Source organism: Myotis nattereri, assembly GCF_964212035.1.
Source record: "Myotis nattereri genome assembly, chromosome: 7".
NCBI classification, from domain to species: domain Eukaryota; kingdom Metazoa; phylum Chordata; class Mammalia; order Chiroptera; family Vespertilionidae; genus Myotis; species Myotis nattereri.
In genome coordinates, this window is record NC_138082.1 from 3,257,355 (window position 1) to 3,276,646 (window position 19,292).

Below are 19,292 nucleotides of genomic sequence, written 5' to 3' on the forward strand. Positions count from 1 at the left end.
TATAATACTGGAAGAATCGAAATTAGAACCTAGGTCTCTTAACTTATAGTGCATTTGACTAAATGTTCATCTAGTCTATTAACATTTTATCCTCATCTGGGCCTGTAAAATATACTAAAATGCCATGAAAGGACACAAATCCAGAAAACATGTGGCTTTACCCTGATAGAGCACATTCCAATAGGCAGTAAGGAAATGGTTTATCATATAATGGAAATGTTTATATTTGGAGAAAATCATTACTATGTAATGCTTGCACATGGCTTTTCTCTTACACATTGTGTATAGAGGTGATTCTTTTAGTTTAGTTTTCTTATCTAGAGAATTTTAAAAGACAACTTTGGACTGTTTTTGTTTTTATTTATCCTCACCCAAGGATATTTTTCCATAGTTTTTTTTCTTTTCCTTTTTTTTTTTTTTTTTTTAGTGAGAGAGAGTGGAAGGCAGGGAGAGGGAGGGGGAGGGAGGAAGGGAGAAAGAGAGACGTCCATGTGAGAGAGACACATCTATTGGTTGCCTTCTGCTTGTGAGCCTGCGACCATAGTATGTGCCCTTGACCGGAATCTATATATGTAAAAGCCTAAGGAACCATTTCGACTGGTCACTGTAATGTGCACTGACCACCAGGCATCAGATGCTCAAGGGAGGAGCTGCCCCCTGGTAATCAGTGCACTCCCACAGCCAACGTTCTGTGACTGGCTAACCTCCCGCGATCTCTCCCCCAGGCCGGATGGCCCCTGTAAGCCTTGATCGCCAGCCAGGCCTAGGGACACCACCTGTGTACGAATTCATGCACTGGCCTCTAGTCAAATATAATGCAAATATCTCTCTGTTCTTAACACATTGTGTACCACATAGAAATCTCTAAGACATACGCCAGGGACCGCACGTTTTTGGGCAAACTGCACGTTATTTAAATCCTCATAATGCACTTTAGGTGTTGTTTTTCAATAATTATAACATTTTTATTTACAAAAACAATTAAACAAAGTTCCTAGTACTTTTTTTAACGTATGGTACAGCGTAAAACATTTTCCTCTATGAAGAGGGACCAAACAAAATTTACATAAGTATCTAGATTCGCTCCTTTTTCCATGGGCGTGAAAAACGAGAACACTCGTGAGCGGTCCTTAACAGACGGCGCACGAAACACGAGAAAACTCCTGAGCGGTACGAAATGTGTTAAGTTTACATTATAATGGCGTCAGTAAGGATTTTTCTATTTTTAAACCTATTCTCTACTTCATGTGCATCCCAGTTTGGTAATATATGAAGTTTTTGTTCTGTTTTTATCTACATGGTGATAAATGATAACTATTAGTGCTAGCTATACTGGATGCCATATATAATGGTGCTGGAATTGTAAGTAGATATGGTTGACAAGATGAAGCATTTATTGATAGTGTCTCATAGAATGGTATTGAATCTAAATTGTGCTCCATTTAAAAATTAACCATGGTTTAGCTGTGATTACGGCTATGAGTAAAAAAAACACAAGGTGACTAATTTCTAAAAGGGCTAAGTGATTTTATATGATTGAGTACAGGTTGGAATAAGGAGGGCTGTACCCGCTTGCCCTGAGGAAAAATTTACGTTATTTAATTATCTAATTTGGAATTATTTTATTACCCAAGTACTTTTAAGGCTTGGCTTTATTTGCACTATTCCTCTTAAAATAAACATACTTACATTTATTTTTTAATATGTAGGTAAATTTGTGGTTGAATTATAGGGAAACCGTTGCAAATTAGCATTACCATGTAAATATAACACCAATGATTCCAGTTTATTCTAAGTATTATTTAATCTTCCTTTAAATAGGCATTCTATTGGGGATACCAAAGTTCCATTTTGTCTTCAGTCCTGTGTAAAACCTTTGAAATATGCCATTGCGGTTAATGACCTTGGAACAGAATATGTGCATCGCTATGTTGGGAAAGAGCCAAGTGGATTAAGATTCAACAAACTGTTTTTAAATGAAGATGGTAAGAATTATATAAAAGTTGGTCAGAAAAAAGATACCTTTCCTATGTAAACTTAAGTGGGTCTTTTTTTGGAGGGGGAACATTAAAAGCATTCATACTTCATTTTTCATAGAATTCTGTGAAACCAGTGGAGATGTTTTCATAACCTACTTTTTTAAATGGTTATTTTAGGCATCTCATACCACTGGAAAGTGGAATAAGGAGAAGATAATAGGGGTGGGGGCAGGATAAGATTTTTACTTTATAATCACATAGGGGAATAGCTTATAGTAAAATCTCACACTATCTGGAATTTGCTTTCAGAGAATTCATGGAGTGTAGCTGAGAGTGCTAGGTGTGACTTACTGTATGTTGGTAATTGTTAAAGCTAAAGGATAGCTATACATGGGTGTTTATATTTCTGCTTTTGTATATTGTATTAGGGGCCCAGTGCACAAATTTATGCACCTTGAAAGGAACTGTGGGCCGAGAGGCTGCAGTGGTCACAGGGGTGGGTATTGGCCAATCCTCCACACCCCTGCCTGGGCCCTCCCATCGCAGTCCCCTGTCTGCAGGCAGCCCCCATGGGCTGATGGTGCCAGCCCTACTCGCACCCACTGCTGGCACGGGGCTGGCGCTGTCAGCAAGTACAAGCAGCGGTTCATGCCCCAGTCGCCCCTCAGGAGCCAGGGGGAGGTGAAGAAACCCTCAGCGGGTGCGAGAGCCAGGCGGGACTGTGCACACGGGAGCAAAGAATTTTCAGTAACCACCAGAGGCTCGACCCAATAACAGCAACCGGTGCCCCACCTTGTTCTGGCACCCCCACTCACCTGCTCCATCTGCCATGGCCGATGCCCACAATGTTCCGCGCACGCCCCTTGGTGGTCAGCACATGTCATAGCGACCAGTTGTTCTGCCGTTCGGTCTATTTGCATATTACTCTTTTATTATATAGGATAGGATATATTTGAACTTCCATAATAAGTTTTAAGTGGTGGCCCTGCTTGAGATAGTGTTTTTGCTTTTTCTGTTTTGTAACATTTAATATTTGAAAGAAAAATTTGCATTAAATAGTTAGACAACTAACAAGCCTTATTACTTTACAGGGATCCAAAAGAAAAGGGAAGACAAAGATAGTTAGTACTTTTGATCTGATAGCAGTTGGTGTTTTAAATCTACATATCAACCTATAGATTTGTGGGGTTTTTTTAATGTTTCAGGCACATGCTAGGTTCCTCATTGTGTAAGTTAAGATAATTGAAGAAAGCAAGAGTGAAGGAATTCAGTAGTTGCAATAATGGTTTGGAGAAATACTTTTGTATTTTTTCTTTATTTTGGATAAAAATGAAATGTGATTTATAGTCATTGTTTTATTTTGTTAGTGAAGTTAGAGGGTATTTTCTCATGTTTCTTTTCCTAATTATTTTGGGAATGATTACATATTATTCTTTTATTATAATCTTTCTAATGTGATGCTACGTTTGACTATGGATATTACCATAAACTCATAACTTCAGTAAGGACAGTACATGCAGACGTACTTTATTTATTTATTAAACTCACTGAAATCAAGGTTTAATGTGGAAAAAAAGATTTAATATGGGAAGAACAAATATTTTTGTTCTAGCAAGATTAAACATTTTACAAGAAAAACTTAATATTTTTCTATGTAATGTAAAATAGAGTAATCTAGGAAGTTCTGGTGAATTGACTGGTGGTGGTTTTTTAATCCTCACTTGAGGAATTGCTTTTGTTGATTTTTTTCGAGAGAGGCAGGGAGAGAGAGAAAAATTGATTGGCTGCCTCCTGTACATGCATGGGGCCTCAGGGAATCACCAGGGCTGGGTGAACAGTGATTGTCAGGTTGATGGGACTCAGATAGAGTGCCTTTCTGCACCTGCATCAGGAGGGCTCAGCAGTGAAAGCATGGCCTCTGCCAGCTCTTGTGTGTGTGAGAAAGCTGCCCCTCCCGTCCTTGGCCCAAAGCCAGACAACTCAGTTCCTCCCTGTATGTATGTCCCTGGTGCCTTATAGGCTGCTGCCCCTGCCCTGGGGCTCAGAGGGAGTGAGTCCAAATAAGTCCACATGCAGGCCCTTTAATAGGAGTGCCTGAGACTCTAGCAGCCCTCCATCTTAACTTAATTCCTGCTGGTTTTCACAGCCAGAAGTTATAGGGGTTTCTCTTCCTGGCACTGGAACCCTGGGCTGGGAGCTTGGTGTGCATCGATACGTTGGGAAAGAGCCAAGTGTGAGCGCCGGGCGGGACCCCTCAATTTTCAGGGGGCCTCTGAGCTGCAAGTTTCCCCTCCTAATTTTTAACCTACACACGTGGGTGTGGGACTAGCCTGTTCAAATCTCTGCCCCTCCTACCAATCTCCATTTGGCTTCTTTATGTCCTTAATTATAGGACTTCTGGTCAGTCAGAGCGCATGCCATTCTCAGTAATGGCTGTACTGTAGTTTAGTTTTAATTTTGATGTGATCTTTGGAGGATGACAGCACCATCTTTACCTATTCTATCTTGACCGGAGTCCTCTATTTAAGCGTTATGACTTGCTGGGGTGCTGGTGCTATTGTTATCCTAGTTTACAGATGGGAAAACATGCACAGTGAAGATCAGTTAGTTGTCCATAGTCAAATAGCTAATAAATGGCAGAATTAGAAAATTTGGATGCACTCTTAACACATTGTATGCTGGAAACGTATTTATACGTTTTACTTACACGTTTTACGTTGACTGGTAGTAGAGCGCGGGACATGTATTAATACGTTTTTTATAGACTAGCGGTAGAATGCAGGTAACATATAAATACGTAAACTAAAGTTATCGTAATTTTACTGAACGTTGCCATTTGTGCAAAAAATTAGCAAAAATGGCCCGCGCCACCTGTTAGCGCGCGATAAAAACTATCCGCAAACAATGTGTTAACACTACTAAGCACTGCCTTCTGTACATGAATTTTTGTTCACGTATACAATTATTACTAGAGGCCCGGTGCACGAAATTCATGCACTTGGGGGCGGGGGGGTCCCTCAGCCCGGCCTGCGCCCTCTCACAGTCTGGGAGCCCTCGGGGGAATGTCCAACTGATGGCTGGAACAGGCCTAAGCCAGCAGTTGGACATTCTTAGCTCTGCCACGGAGGCGGGAGAGGCTCCTGCACCTCTGCTGCGCTCACTAGCTGTGAGCCCAGCTCAGGGCTTCTGGCTGAGCGGCGCTCCCCCATGGGAGCGCACTGACCACCAGGAGGCAGCTCCGGTGCTGAGCATCTGCCCTCTGGTGGTCAGTGCATGTCATAGCGACTGGTTGTTCCACAGTTTGGTCGATTTGCATCATCTCGGATAGCAGCTTCTTGGAGGTGCATTACTGGTTTGATATGTAAGTGATTTTTAAGTGCATTCCTCCATACTCCCCACCACCCCCAAAAAAACTGACAGTGGCTTACATGAAGAAATAGGTACATGTTCATGGGGAAAAAACTATGCGTCACAGAAAATGATATCAGATATTCGAAATAATGCTGTTGCTTTTATGTGTTACAGATAAGCCACATAATCCTATGGTAAATGCTGGAGCAATTGTTGTGACTTCATTAATAAAGGTAAAATGGTGACATTTCCTTTTTACCTAGTACATCTTTTTAATAACTAAAGCATAAATGTGAATTTTGGATTATTTATGTAGAACTATAAAAAGTTTTCTTTTGGTGTTAAATTACTCTTTTGGTATAAAATTAGGATATCTATTAATGTAAAAATAAATGATATAATTTCAAAACAGATGACTCATTGTAAATTTCAACAGTTATTCTTGATCTGAAGAGCTGGCAAAAATTCAAAAGTCTCTGCTGAACAATAGGCACAAGTTTTTCTTCTTAAAGTTTTGATATTTTTTTTTTTCTGTTCCTTTTGGCTCTTTTAAAATGCACAGATGTAAACAGTTAAAAACATTTTATTGTTTAATGTTTGTCATCAACATATGTAGGAACAAATGTTCTGGTACTTTGTGTTAAGACAAAGTACATTTACCCTTGAATATTTTCAAGTCTTTGACATTTTCATGAGCTTTAATTATGATTTTCATTTAAACTTGTTTTATTTGGTTTACTTCAATCATGCTAGTATAATAACTAAAATAATTAAGACTTAATTCCAATTATTAAGTTACATTATTTTTTATGCTTTGGTTTGCATTGTATATTTTAATTAAAAAAATTTTTCAGTGTCTGGTTTGCCTTAATAATTGGAAGCTCTAATGTAATGTTTGAAATTAGTATTTGAAAATAGTTCTGTTGTGTGGTATTATTTAGATTTTATTATGTACTTTAGTTATAGTCAAATAAGTTTCATTTGTGTTTGGAACATTTATGTGCTGTCTTAGTAAATCTGTGCTGTGTGTTCCGAGCTTTGAAAAAGTAAATGTATGGCTCTGTAGGTAGGTGTGTGACTGAGGATGGGATATCTTGGCTAGACAAAGAATGTTTGAATATCAATTATGCTCTTGGCCCAATTAATGAAAATTCATCTACCTTGTATGCTAGAAATCCTGTTTCATGAATTTTATATGCTCATGAGAAGAGGCCTTTAAATTAGAAGACTAATCTTAAGAATATGTATGTCTATTGACCCACTCAATCCTTGTAACTCTAATGACGTAGGTAATATAGCCAAGTGTTATTTTTATGTAACTAATTCAGTAAGCTCTGGAAATTTTCATTTTGTCCATTATAGCATCTAGTTATTTATGACTGTTTTGCATAAGAGAAAAGTTGTCAGTTTGAGGCGAAAAGAAACTGTCTCTTCTAGGAAATTATAATATGAATATAGCTAGGCACAGCCCTGCCTTCAGGTGGCTTACATTATAGTGTGGAGTATACACAAGTAAATGGGCCCTTACCATGCAGTGCAATAAACACTGCAATGAGAGAAAAGTCTCATTAATAACTGTTAGATTTGAATAAGTAACTTGAATTAGAGGTGAGCAAATTTATACACTACATTGTATGTGTTAATAGTGTTTAATGAAAAAACAAGAAGGGTTCTGAACCTTTTGTGGATCTTCCCAGAAAAAACGTTCACATACCATGATTTTATGTAACTTTTTGGGAGTTCACAGACCCTTTGAAGCTGATCCATGGATCCTAGTTTGAGCTCTTATGCTGGAGAAAGATTCATGTGGCACAACAATAGTATCAAGAAAGGGCATATGCAAATGCCTTCCTTAACTGCATTCGTCCTCTGTTTAATGATTCCTGGGTTTAACATACCACACTGCAAGGCTGCGTGTGGGAAATTCATGTCTGGTCATACCATACCGTCACTTCATTAGTTTCACTTACCATGTTCATTCACAGCCATTAAGCCATATTAATGTGAGCACTTAGAAACAGAGTTAAAACACAAATACACAAGTGTGGTTCAGCGTCCAACAGAGCAAAAATTTAACTGAGTCATCTTGTATTTACAAATTTGATCATGATTTTAAATTTATAAAAGTTTAAATATACTGGAAATGAAGCTTTAGGGTATGGTTTATATTTAAGGTCACTTTAAATTTTTATTTTTATTGTTTTTCAGAAGGTGTTTCACAAGGGGTTTTTTTGTTGTCTTTTTAAATGACCTTTATCTAAATCTAGAGGTACATCAGGGGTAAGCTTGGTGTACCTCTAAAACTCACTGCCCCAGTATATAATAGTCTTCAAAAAAGAATTGAAAACTCTTATATTAATTGTATGTAATCTCTACAAGTTATATGATCATGTAATGTTTATGAGTTGGTCATTGAAATTGGGGTGAGAAAACCATAGCCGAAAGGTTCTTCAAGCCCAGCCCTCTTACTTTAATATGTGCAGTGAAGAAATCCCATGGCTTTCAACTGCAGCAGGATCGGGCTTGAGCTAAATCTCCTGATTTTTCTGTTTGCTGTTTCTGTTAATTACATCTTTGTCTTTACCTACCACAGTTATATTGTCCAAGAAGCAGAAATTTTATTTTCTGAATTTTAATTTATACAAAAGATACAAATTTACTGGCTTAAAAGTCACGTCTGATTTTCAGTGGTGCATGGTCATTCTTGAGACAGTAGCGGGTGCTCACTACCTATAGACCTAGGCCTTTGCTCAAGGAGCACCCAGAGCTTGGGTATTTTATCATGGCTACGAGATAGGATTCTCTCTTTTAGCTTTTCGTTAATGTCTTTCAAGCTATGTTTTTTCCTTTCAAATTCAAAACTTTATTATGGTGCTATTAAAATAGTCTCTTCACGTTATTTCCGTTCACACACACACACACACACACACACACACAAAGTAGAGTCTTTAGTAAGACTCTTTATTTCATAATTTTGTAGTATTGATATTTTTTCCTTGTAGGATTGGTGGTGATCCTCAGGAAATGGGGCAAGAGGCAGAACAAGTGTTCAAAGGATTAGCAGATTGTGGAGAAAAGGAGGATTTGGACAGAAGGAACCTGTTGCATAAATTCTTAACTACTAAACTTGTAGGAAACCGCCAATATTTAACATTTTAAACAAAGCTATATAGGTAAATACCTTCATAAAAGAAATGTCATTTTGTACATAAAAAAAACCAACATAAAACATAAAGGTACTTCCTCTCTTTTTCTCTATGGTAGCTATTAAATTTAAAGGAATACTTTCTGATGTAGTTTTATTGGATGATGATGATGATGTGATCACTTGATTTAAAGAGGAAAAATAAATTTGAAAGGAGCACTGTTATTCTGTGTGGAATAGTAGTATTCGTATGTAATTTTTTTCTTTCCAGTGGTAAAACTTTTCATGTAGCTGTAGTTTGAAAGTTAAGCCTGATAATAACTTGAGGGTTAGGGCATGAAAAATGAGGATAACATATTACAAGATTATTGCCACACTTCTGCTTTTTTATCTTAAAAGACTTACATTGTCTTCTTTGCTTATGTATCTATTCTAGTGGTAGTTTCCAGTGTTTGTCATTTGAAGAAGCTGTTTTTTAATATCAGAAGTATTTTTTAATTTAAAAAAACAGAAGTTTGTTTCCCTTCTTTCTCTTAAAATGAGTTAATCATGCTCCATGAAAATCTGCCTGTTGTGATGCTCGGATTGGTTATGTCAGCAGTAACCTGTCAGGCTGGCTGGGAAGCCACATTTTTAAGGCGGTTTGTGGTTCTGGGAGCAATCGATGATGCCTTGGACTTGCTGACATGCATAAGAAAGGGTTGTATGGGTTTATTACTTCATGTTTATATCAGTTGGTGTATTTGAGGTTTCTTTTAAATGAAAAATAATTTATTGCCAAACAATTCACTTTTTTGTTGCTTTATTTTTAAGCAAATTTATTGGTTTAAAAGTCACATCTGATTTTCAGTGGTGCATAATCATTCTTGAGACAGTAGTGGCTGCTCACTACCTGTAGGCCTCGGCCTTTGCTCAAGGAGCACCCAGAGCTTGGATATTTTATCACGGCTACGAGATAGGATTCTCTTTTTTAGCTTTTAGTTAATGTCCTTCAAGCTATGTTTTTTAATCTATGAAAAAACTAGTTTTAGAACATTATTTTTTATCTGTAATACCTATTAAAATACTCCAAGTAGTTAGCTCTTAAAGCATTCTCTTTAAAGCAAGATTAAACTTGGGAGTATTTTATAAAATTTTCAGTTACTTTGTTTTGCCTTACTTCTAGGCATCTTTTCTCTAAGATCTATAATTGTCAGTTGGCTTTTATATCTCCATATTTTATGGACGGAATCAAGTTATTTATATACAAAAGAACAGATTAATGCAGTGACTTTGTCTTTTATATTAAATTTATTTCTGTTAACAGTGATATTTTCACCTGTTAAATTGTATAATACATGGTTCAATTCATGAGTATTTTGTAAAAACAGGTTGTAAAACCACTCTAGTAATACATTTTATCAGCCAGTGTTGAAAGTCACTGCCTCTTTATCAAATTTTCATTCATAAAGTTTTCTTTAAAGGAATGTAGATTCTTTAATATCTTTGATAGGTATGTTTATAGAAAAATAAATATATATAATTTTGTAATCTCGGTCTGATTACTGCCTTTTCAAACAAGCCATGTGGTTTGCTTTTTAAAAGTCATTTGGTCAGCCCTGGCTGGTTTTGCTCAGTGGATAGAGCGTCGTCCTGCAGGTCCCAGGTTTAATTCCTGGTCAGGGCACATGCCCAGACTGCGGGCTTGATCCCCAGTGTGGGGTGTGCAGGAGGCAGCGGATCCACAATTCTCTCTCATCATTGATGTTTCTCTCTCTCCCTCTCCCTCCCTCTCTGAAATCAATAAAAACATTTTTTTAAAAAAGTCATTTGATCAGTGGATTAGAAATTTAGTGAGTATATTTTATCCAGCTTATTTTTTTTTAAGGTTTCCTGCTATACTTAATGTAACTTTTAAAGATTAAAATAACGCGATATATAATAATGCTGCAGTGATTTAAAACTGGAATAAACATACTTCTGGTCATAGGGTTTTTCCCCCCAAGAATAAAAGGCTAAAAAGAATAAAAGTATTAATAGCTTTAGATTATCAGTTTTCAAATCTCAGTTTTTATATATGCTTTTTTAGAAGTTAATCTGCCTTTAATCTGGGTTTCCTCCCACTTCCCAAAAGAAAGGTATACTTCTCATGTGTCCCAAATTTTACCATGGTGCACTGCTTCCGGTTCTGAAAACCTGTGGGCCACCAACAAAAGAGAACATTTGAAACAGTGGAGTCAGTGGTAGTGAGGATGTGAAGCACTGTAGTGACTGGGAGCAGGTCCTCAGTTCTTTGGTTTCAGCAGAATAGAAAGAGGATCTAATCGCGGTGTTAGTTTTTGTAGCAGCAATAAGCATAATTTTTGAGGATTACTGTGACTTCTGTATATAATGAGATAGATGTGTAAAATACTGTGACATTGCTTTTAAACCTTTTCTATTTCTCTCTTCCCATCTGTTGTCAGTGATATTTCTCAACTTGTGCATTTGTAAAAATTTAAAATAGTGAAAGAATTAAACTCATTCTAGTAATAGAAAATATCCACTGATACATGAACTAATTAAAAATCAAATATTGTTTTAAGGGTAAAGAAAATATTCTCAAGGACAAATTTTGTAAATTAATATGAGAAATTATTAGCAAATAGACGTTTTCCCTTTAATATTTAATGAGAATCTTCAGACATACACAAAATAAACGGAAGAGTCTACCCAGCCCCCATATGGCCATGACCATTTTAATTTTCACCCCTGTCCCTCCACACCGCTGCACCCACTAATTGATGATGAGGATGGTTTTTTAAGTTCACGTTTGCTTATTTGTTTGCAGGGTATTTATTCTATTTGTATGCGTATTTTTTTTTTATATCTTTACAAATAAATTCTATATAGTAACTTTTTCAAAATAAAAATAACATGACATCTTATGATTGTTTGGGTTCATGAAGTCTTTCCAAGAGATACAGGGGCAAATATATTTATTGACTAACATTAAGTGCTATTTCCAGGATAGATAATAAGAATAAATAGTAACCAAGTGCTTTTACATTTAAATGGGGTAAGTTTTGGAGAGTTTTTTGAGTCAACACCATCATTTAAATATTCTTATTTTTTACATAATTTGTCTAGAACACTTCAAGTAGCTTACTCAAATTTTTTATAATGATAGGCATTGGTAAATATGAAGGTTTCTGTAAAAAAACCATAGAAACAAAACTCAATAGTACTTGATTTTGGTAAGCTACAAAAAGGTGGCCATAGTCTAGGATTGGAACGGTTTTCTTTTTCTGTCATTTTTTTATTTTTTTTTTTTTAATTAAACACAACAGCTAAATAAGGAAAATTTGTGTTAATTTTATAGGGCACAGTTTAGGTGAGAATGAAAGTTCAATCTAACTTGTTTTACATTGATTAATTGTATAACCAGTAATCATGTGACATCACAATGCAAATGCTGACATCCTTTTCCAAAAGAGTTGTGGTTCTTTTTGTTTGTTAGTTTTTTTGGGTTTTTATTTTTTATGCTTTTTTAAAGGTTAAAAAGGTTTTTGTGGTTTAAATGTTGTTACATATTTTACAGCATTAGGATCTATGGAATATTTTGACAACTGCAACAGTTCAATGAAGTTGGTAATTTCTTCTTTTAATTATTTTTCATTGAACAGCTTTGGAGTTACATTTCTACATTCTGATTTCTGGTGTATTATAAGGAAAGAAAACTTAAAATATGTCAGAAAACATTTTAGAGAAAAGACATAGTGATTACAATATGGCTGTAGCTAAATTATCCTTGTATAAGTTTGTTAATAACTAATTTGATGAAAAAATGTGGTGTTCTTTCTAGCTACTGATTGTATATGTGGATTGCGCATCTTTTCTTAAATAAAGTGATTTTTAGGATTCCACAGATTGTCAGCCACATTCTAATCTGCTTATAAAGTGGAGAATGAACCTGGCTTTATTCAATTAAATAATACTCTCATACAGGTTTTCCCCCCATACTAAAATTTTAATTTTAATGTTTTGGATTTTTTGAAGGTAAAATTAAAATTTTTTATTTTTAAAACTATAGTTGTCAAATTTTTTTCTTTTGAACCTGTTTTAAACTTAGAGATGTATTGTTTCTTTTGGGTGCACATCACCAATTAATACGTTTGATTTCAGATCTACAACTTACTGCTTTGTAAACTTCACTGAGGTAAAATGCAACCGTTTGGCTACTTGAACTGATCTACATTACATAGGTTTTACCTATTGACATTTGCAGTAGCTAACATGTCAGAAATAGAAGCGATGAAACAATACATCTTCTATATTCTGAATTGGCACAATGTTAAATACAGACGTAGCTAACTTTTTAGAGACTCTGAAATATGTTTTTTTATTTCAAGATTTATTATATAACAAGTGAGATATTAAAAGTAGAGCTTTCTCTACACTAGTAAAATCTATCCAGAATGTTTGCATATACTAGAATTAAAAGATTAATTTTGCAACATAACTCATTTTTCTAACTCATATATTGGTTTAAGGTTATTTAAAAAATATAAGTAGATTGCTCTTAATTTAAAACCATACTCACTTTTTCTCTAAGGGTGAAACTTTATTTTAAGTTTTTTAAAAATATGGAATTAACATTGTCTAGCAGATTATCTGTCATGAAAGATACGGGATTTGGAGTAACTTGTATTTAAAATTCTATAACTTTGGGTTGGGTAAAGTAATACTTAAAATAAAGCATTCCCTTTGTAACTCAGATAATTTTCAACATAGGATATTAATGAAAAAATGTATATAATTTATGTAAATATTAGGTTACTTTAGAAGCATTTTCTAGATTTGAAAGTACTAATGCACAGTATATTAATTTTATGATAGTTTGAAATATTTATATTATATTCATTTAAAACTTAAATGTGGTACCTTCATTAATGTTTTCATGTCTAATTTCTTTGTAGCAAGGAGTGAATAATGCTGAAAAATTTGACTATGTAAGTGCAATATAGAATTCAGTTTTTATGCTACATTCTTTATATCTTTATTTTTTGATACTGACACTTTTAAATTTTGGTTTATAGGTGATGCAGTTTTTGAATAAGATGGCTGGTAATGAATATGTTGGATTCAGTAATGCAACGTGAGTCTGCTTTATGACTTAGGATTTTATAATGGACCATTCCTCTTATCTGCTTTTTATCAACCTCTCTCATTAGTAAAAAAATATATGTGTATCTCTACATACATACACACACACACACACACATACATTCTAGAGCAGGGGTGGGCAAACTTTTTGACTCGAGGGCCACAATGGGTTCTTAAACTGGACCGGAGGGCCGGAACAAAAGCATGGGTGGGGTGTTTGTGTGAACTAATATAAATTCAAAGTAAACATCATTACATAAAAGGGTACGGTCTTTTTTTTTTTTTTTTTTTTTTTTTAGTTTTATTCATTTCAAATGGGCCGGATCTGGTCCCAGGGCTGTAGTTTGCCCATGGCTGTCCTAGAGGCTTGGTGCCCGAAATTCCTGCGCAGGGGGCGGGGGGAGGAGTGGTGGTTCCTCAGCCTGGCCTGCGCCTGTTCCCAGTCCAGGGATGTCTGGCTGCCAGCTGGGGCCTTCCTTCATTCCGCGCCACCCCCTGGTGGTCAGTGCATGTCATAGGGAGTGATTGAACTCCCAAGGGGACACTGCATGCTAGCCTTTTATATATATAGATATGTACATTTATATGGGTGGCTTTTATTCTAAACTGTTTGAAATTACGTAAACATCATGACACTTCACTTTTAAATAACTTAACCTGTGTATCCTAGGAATAAGGGCATTTTCCTACATAACTATAGTACCATCGACACTTAAGGACATTATTTAACACTAGAGGCCCGGTGCACAAAAATTTGTGCACTCAGGGGAGTGGGGGGAGTCCCTCAGCCCGGCCTGTGCCCTCTCGTAGTCTGGGACCCCTCGGGAGATAACGACCTGCTGGCTTAGGCCCGCTCCCGGGTGGCAGAGGGCAGGCCCAATCCCTAGGTGCAGCCCCTGGTTGGGCTCAGAGCAGGGCCGATTGGGGAGTTGGGGCGCCACCCCATCATGCACAGAGCAGGGCAGATGGGGAGGTTGCGATGCCACCCTCAGTCACGCTCAGGGTAGGGCCAATTGGGGGGTTGGGGCACCGTCCCCTGTCACACTCAAGGCAGAGTCGATGGGGAGGTTGCGGCACCACCCCCCGTACACACAGAGCAGGGCCCATCAGGGGGTTGGGGCACCGCCCTCTATCACCCACAGAGCAGGGCCGATCAGGGGGTTGGGGCGCCGCCACTCTCACACTCAGGGCAGGGCCGATGGGGAGGTTATGGCTCTACCCCATCACACACAGAGCAGGGCCCGTGGGGTGGGGGGTTGGGGAGCTCCCCCGCAGCAGGCACAGAGCAGGGCTGCTAAGGGGGTTGGGGCCCCGCCCCCTGTCACACACAGAGCCGCAGGGTGATCAGGGGGTTTGGCCGCTGCCCCCTGTCATGCTGATCCCGGTGCTGGTAGGCATATTACCCTTTTACTATATAGGGTAGAGGCCTGGTGCATGGGTGGGGCCGGCTGGTTTGCCCTGAAGGGTGTCCTGGATCAGGGTGGGGGTCCCCACTGGGGTGCCTGGCCAGTCTGAGTGAGGGGCTGAGGGCTGTTTTCAGGCTGGGGGTGACTGAAGTTCCCAACCGCTCCTTTTTTTCTTTTTTTTTCTTTTATTCTGGGCCAGCTTTACCTTGAGGCTTGGCTCCAGCTCTTAGGCCTCCCTCCGGTGCTGAAAGTAGGTTTCTGGCCTTTGCTTACAATGTTGCGAATCTGCTGGCTGAAGTCCGGAGGAGGTATTTGTTACAATGTTTCTTAAACTGCCTGCTCAGAAGCCTGCAGCCGCAGGAACGTTGGTTTCCTCCAAGATCCTCCTATCCTCCATCACTGAGGCAAGCAAGCCTCATGTTAGTTTCAAGCTGCCTGGCTGCCGGCTGCCATCTTGGCTGACAGTTAATTTGCATATCTCACTGATTAGCCAATGAAAAGGGTAGCAGTCGTACGCCAATTACCATGTTTCTCTTTTATTAGTGTAGATGTGATATTAATCAATACATAGATGTCCCCAAATGTCCTCTAAATGCCATAAACTAATTAAGGAACTAATCATGGTCTTTTGTCTTTTAAAAGTAAAACAGTCTGCCTGCCTTAGTCTCTTGCTTTTAAAAATTTTATTAAATGACTTTTTTTTAAGCGTGCCAATCACTTATTTTCTAGAGCAGGAATTACCTTTTTCTGTGAAGGACCAGGTAATAAAAATTTTAGACAAGTAGTCTCTGTTACAACTATTAGTTCTACTCTGAGTATGAACGTAGCCATATAAACAAACCTTATTTATAAAAACAGGAAGCAAGTTGGATCTAGCTCATGGGCTGTAGTGGATATTCTCTGTTTTTTATAGGCCTGGTTGTTTCCTTGTGATTAGATGAAGTTCAAACACTTTTGGCAGGAGTTCTAATTAGGTGATGCTTTTTATGTTTCAGAGGGCAAACCTTTTCAGGTTGTCTGCCTTACCAACTGTTATTCATCAGCTTCAGTAACTTTCCCAGGAAGCTTTTTATTAATTTCATCTCACCCTTCTGTGCTCTCATTTTATTGAACTCTTTCTATATCTTGTCTTTGCCCCATTGTCACCATTAGACTCTGCCCTCCTTAAGACCTGGTAGAGTGACTTCACACTATTTCTCTTTTTTCCCATCAAGTCTGAAGATTTGCACAGCTGCTCTCATTTTAGTCAAACTTCTCCCTCCAGGTCTATCATCACTACCTAAATTCAGGCTTCCTGTAATTCTCATTACAGTAGTCACCTAATAACATCACTCATCCTTTCTTTTTCCCATTCCCAAACTGATGTCAGAACTAACCTTCTAAAATGTAGAGTTAACAGGGTAGCTTGTTTGAGAGCTTTAAGCTTTCATTTTGTTGGCAATCAAGAGCTATTACATTTCTTAGCATTTCTAAGTCTTGATAATTTGGTCCTAGTCTCCTTTGTTAGTTTTTTATTATTAGTATTATTAACCTTTATTGTTGAGATTATTACAGAGGTCCCCACCCCCCATAGCTCCCCTCCACCCAGTTCCCACCCCACCCAGGCCCTTGCCACCCTATTGTCTGTGTCCATAGGTAATGCATACATGCATATAAGATCTTTGTTTAATCTCTTTCCCCATACCCCCTTCCCTCTGAGAATCATCAGTCAGTCAGTCAGTCATTTCCGTGCCCCTGATTCTATTCCATTCACCAGTTTATTCTGTTCATCAGATTTTTTTACTCATTTGATTTTTTAGATTCAATTGTTGATAGATGTGTATTTGTTGCCACTTTGTTGTTCATAATTTTTATCTTTACCTTTTTCTTCTTCTTCCTCTTAAAGAATACCCTTCAGCATTTCATATAATACTGGTTTGGTAGTGATGAACTTCTTTAGCTTTTTCTTGTCTATGAAGCTCTTTATCTGATCTTCAGTTCCAAATGATAGCTTTGCTGGGTGGAGTGATCTTGGTTGTAGGTTCTTGCAATTCATCACTTTGAATATTTCTTGCTACTCCCTTCTGGCCTGCATAGTTTCTGTTGAGAAATCAGCTGACAGTCGTATGGGCACTCCCCTGTAGGTAACTGGTTTTCTCTTGCTGCTTTTAAGATTTTCTCTTTGTCTTTTGCTTTTGACATTTTAAATATGTGTCTTGGTGTGGACCTCTTTGGGTTACTCTTGTTTGTGGTTCTCTGTACTTCCTGGACTTGTAAGTCTATTTCTTTCACCAGGTAGGGGAAGTTTTCTGTCATTATTTCTTCAAATAGGTTTTCAATATCTTGCTCGCTCTCTCTTCTGCTGACACCCCCATAATGCGAATGTTGGTACGCTTGAAGTTGTCCCAGAGACTCCTAACACTATCTTCATATTTTTTGTTTCTTTTTTTTCTTTTTGCTCTTCGGGTTGGGTGTTTTTTCCTTCCTCATATTTCAAATCATTGTTTGATTCTTGGGATCCTCTATTCTACTGTTGAATCCCTGTATATTATTCTTTATTTCACTTGGTGTATGCTTAATTTCTGACTGTTTCTTTTTCTTTCTTTCTTCCTTCCTTCCTTCCTTCCTTCCTTCCTTCCTTCCTTCCTTCCTTCCTTTTTTTTTTTGCCATTCTCACCAAGATCCTTGAAAGTCTTACTAAGTCCCTTGGAGGTTTCTAGAAGATTCTTGAGTAACCTTATAATCGTGGTTTTGAACTCTATATCCACTAGATTGCTTTCTTCCATTTCTTTCATTTGTGACGTGTTTCTTTGTCTCTGCATTTTGGCTGCTTCCCTGTGTTTGTTTCTATGTATTGGGTAGAGCTGCTAAGTCTCCTTGAGTTGACAGAGTGGCCTTGTATAGTAGGTGTCCTATAGGGCCCAATGGCTCAGCCTCCCCAGTCACCTGAGCTGGGAGCTCTAGGTGCACTCCTTTGTGGGCTGTGAGCACAGTCTTGTAGTTGAGCCTTCATTGCGCTTGGTGTCACTGGGAGGAATTGATCTCCAGGCCAATTGGCTGTGAGGACCAGCTGTGACTACAGTGGGAGAGCTGCTGTGCAGGAGACACCCCTATGGAGCAGGACTTGCTTCAGTGGGGCTTTGGTGTTCACTGAGTCTGCCCCTTGAGTGTGTTGCTTGTGGATGTGTAGAGTTGTAGTCTGGTATGGTCTCACACTGACCACTGGGTACACTGACTCTTGGGTCTCCAGGGAGGTGCAAAGTCAGCCACTGCCTGGGGCCACCCAGCAGGAGCTACAGAGAGATCTACAGATTCCTCCTCTTTGTATCAGATTTGGAAGTGCCCAGACGAGGCCCCGCTGTGAAGCAAGGCCAGGCTGGTGCTCGTGCTGGGTCTTCGGCCTTTTCATAGGTTTGGGTCTCCCTGACCCAGCTGCAGCTTTTTTTATTTTTTTATTTTTTATTTTTTTAATTAAATCTTTATTGTTCAGATTATTACATTTGTTCCTCTTTTTTCCCCCCATAACACCCCTCCTTCCAGTTCCCGCCCCACCCTCCACCCTCACTCCCCACCCACTGTCCTCATTCATAGGTGCACGATTTTTGTCCAGTCTCTTCCCGCATCTCCCACACCCCTTTCCCCCCCAAGAATAGTCAGTCCATTCCCTTTCTATGTCCCTGATTCTATTATGATCACCAGATTATTTATTCACTTGATTCTTAGATTCACTTGTTGATAGATGCATGTTTGTTGTTCATAATTTGTATCTTTACCTTTTTCTTCTTCTTCTTCTTAAAGGATACCTTTCAGCATTTCATATAATACTGGTTTGGTGGTGATGAACTCCTTTAGCTTTTCCTTATCTGTGAAGCTCTTTATCTGACCTTCAGTTCTGAATGATAGCTTTGCTGGATAAAGTAATCTTGGTTATAGGTTCTTGGTATTCATCACTTTGAATATTTCTTGCCATTCCCTTCTGGCCTGCAAAGTTTCTGTTGAGAAATCAGCTGACAGTTGTATGGGTATTCCCTTGTAGGTAACTGAGTTTCTTTCTCTTGCTGCTTTTAAGATTCTCTCTTTGTCTTTTGCTCTTGGCATTTTAATTATGATGTGTCTTGGTGTGGTCCTCTTTGGATTCCTTTTGTTTGGGGTTCTTTGCGCTTCCTGGACCTGTAAGTCTATTTCTTTCACCAGGTGGGGGAAGTTTTCTGTCATTATTTCTTCAAATAGGTTTTCAATATCTTGCTCTCTCTCATCTTCTGGCACCCCTATAATTCGGATGTTGGTACGCTTGAAGTTGTCCCAGAG

The 19,292-nt window shown here is 38.2% G+C and overlaps 1 protein-coding gene across 2 annotated transcripts in view; it reads left to right on the forward strand.

The window, feature by feature from the left end:
• GLS (glutaminase) overlaps nt 1–19,292 on the forward strand; it is a gene marked incomplete at its 5' end in the record, with an annotated part of 68,708 nt that overhangs the window by 17,177 nt on the left and 32,239 nt on the right. For both annotated transcript variants that reach the window (XM_081095412.1, XM_081095413.1), the window contains 4 exons: nt 1,822–1,985; nt 5,505–5,563; nt 13,413–13,445; nt 13,533–13,591. In XM_081095412.1, coding sequence (XP_080951538.1) covers nt 1,822–1,985; nt 5,505–5,563; nt 13,413–13,445; nt 13,533–13,591 — 315 coding nt within the window. The remainder of the gene's footprint in view (nt 1–1,821; nt 1,986–5,504; nt 5,564–13,412; nt 13,446–13,532; nt 13,592–19,292) is intronic.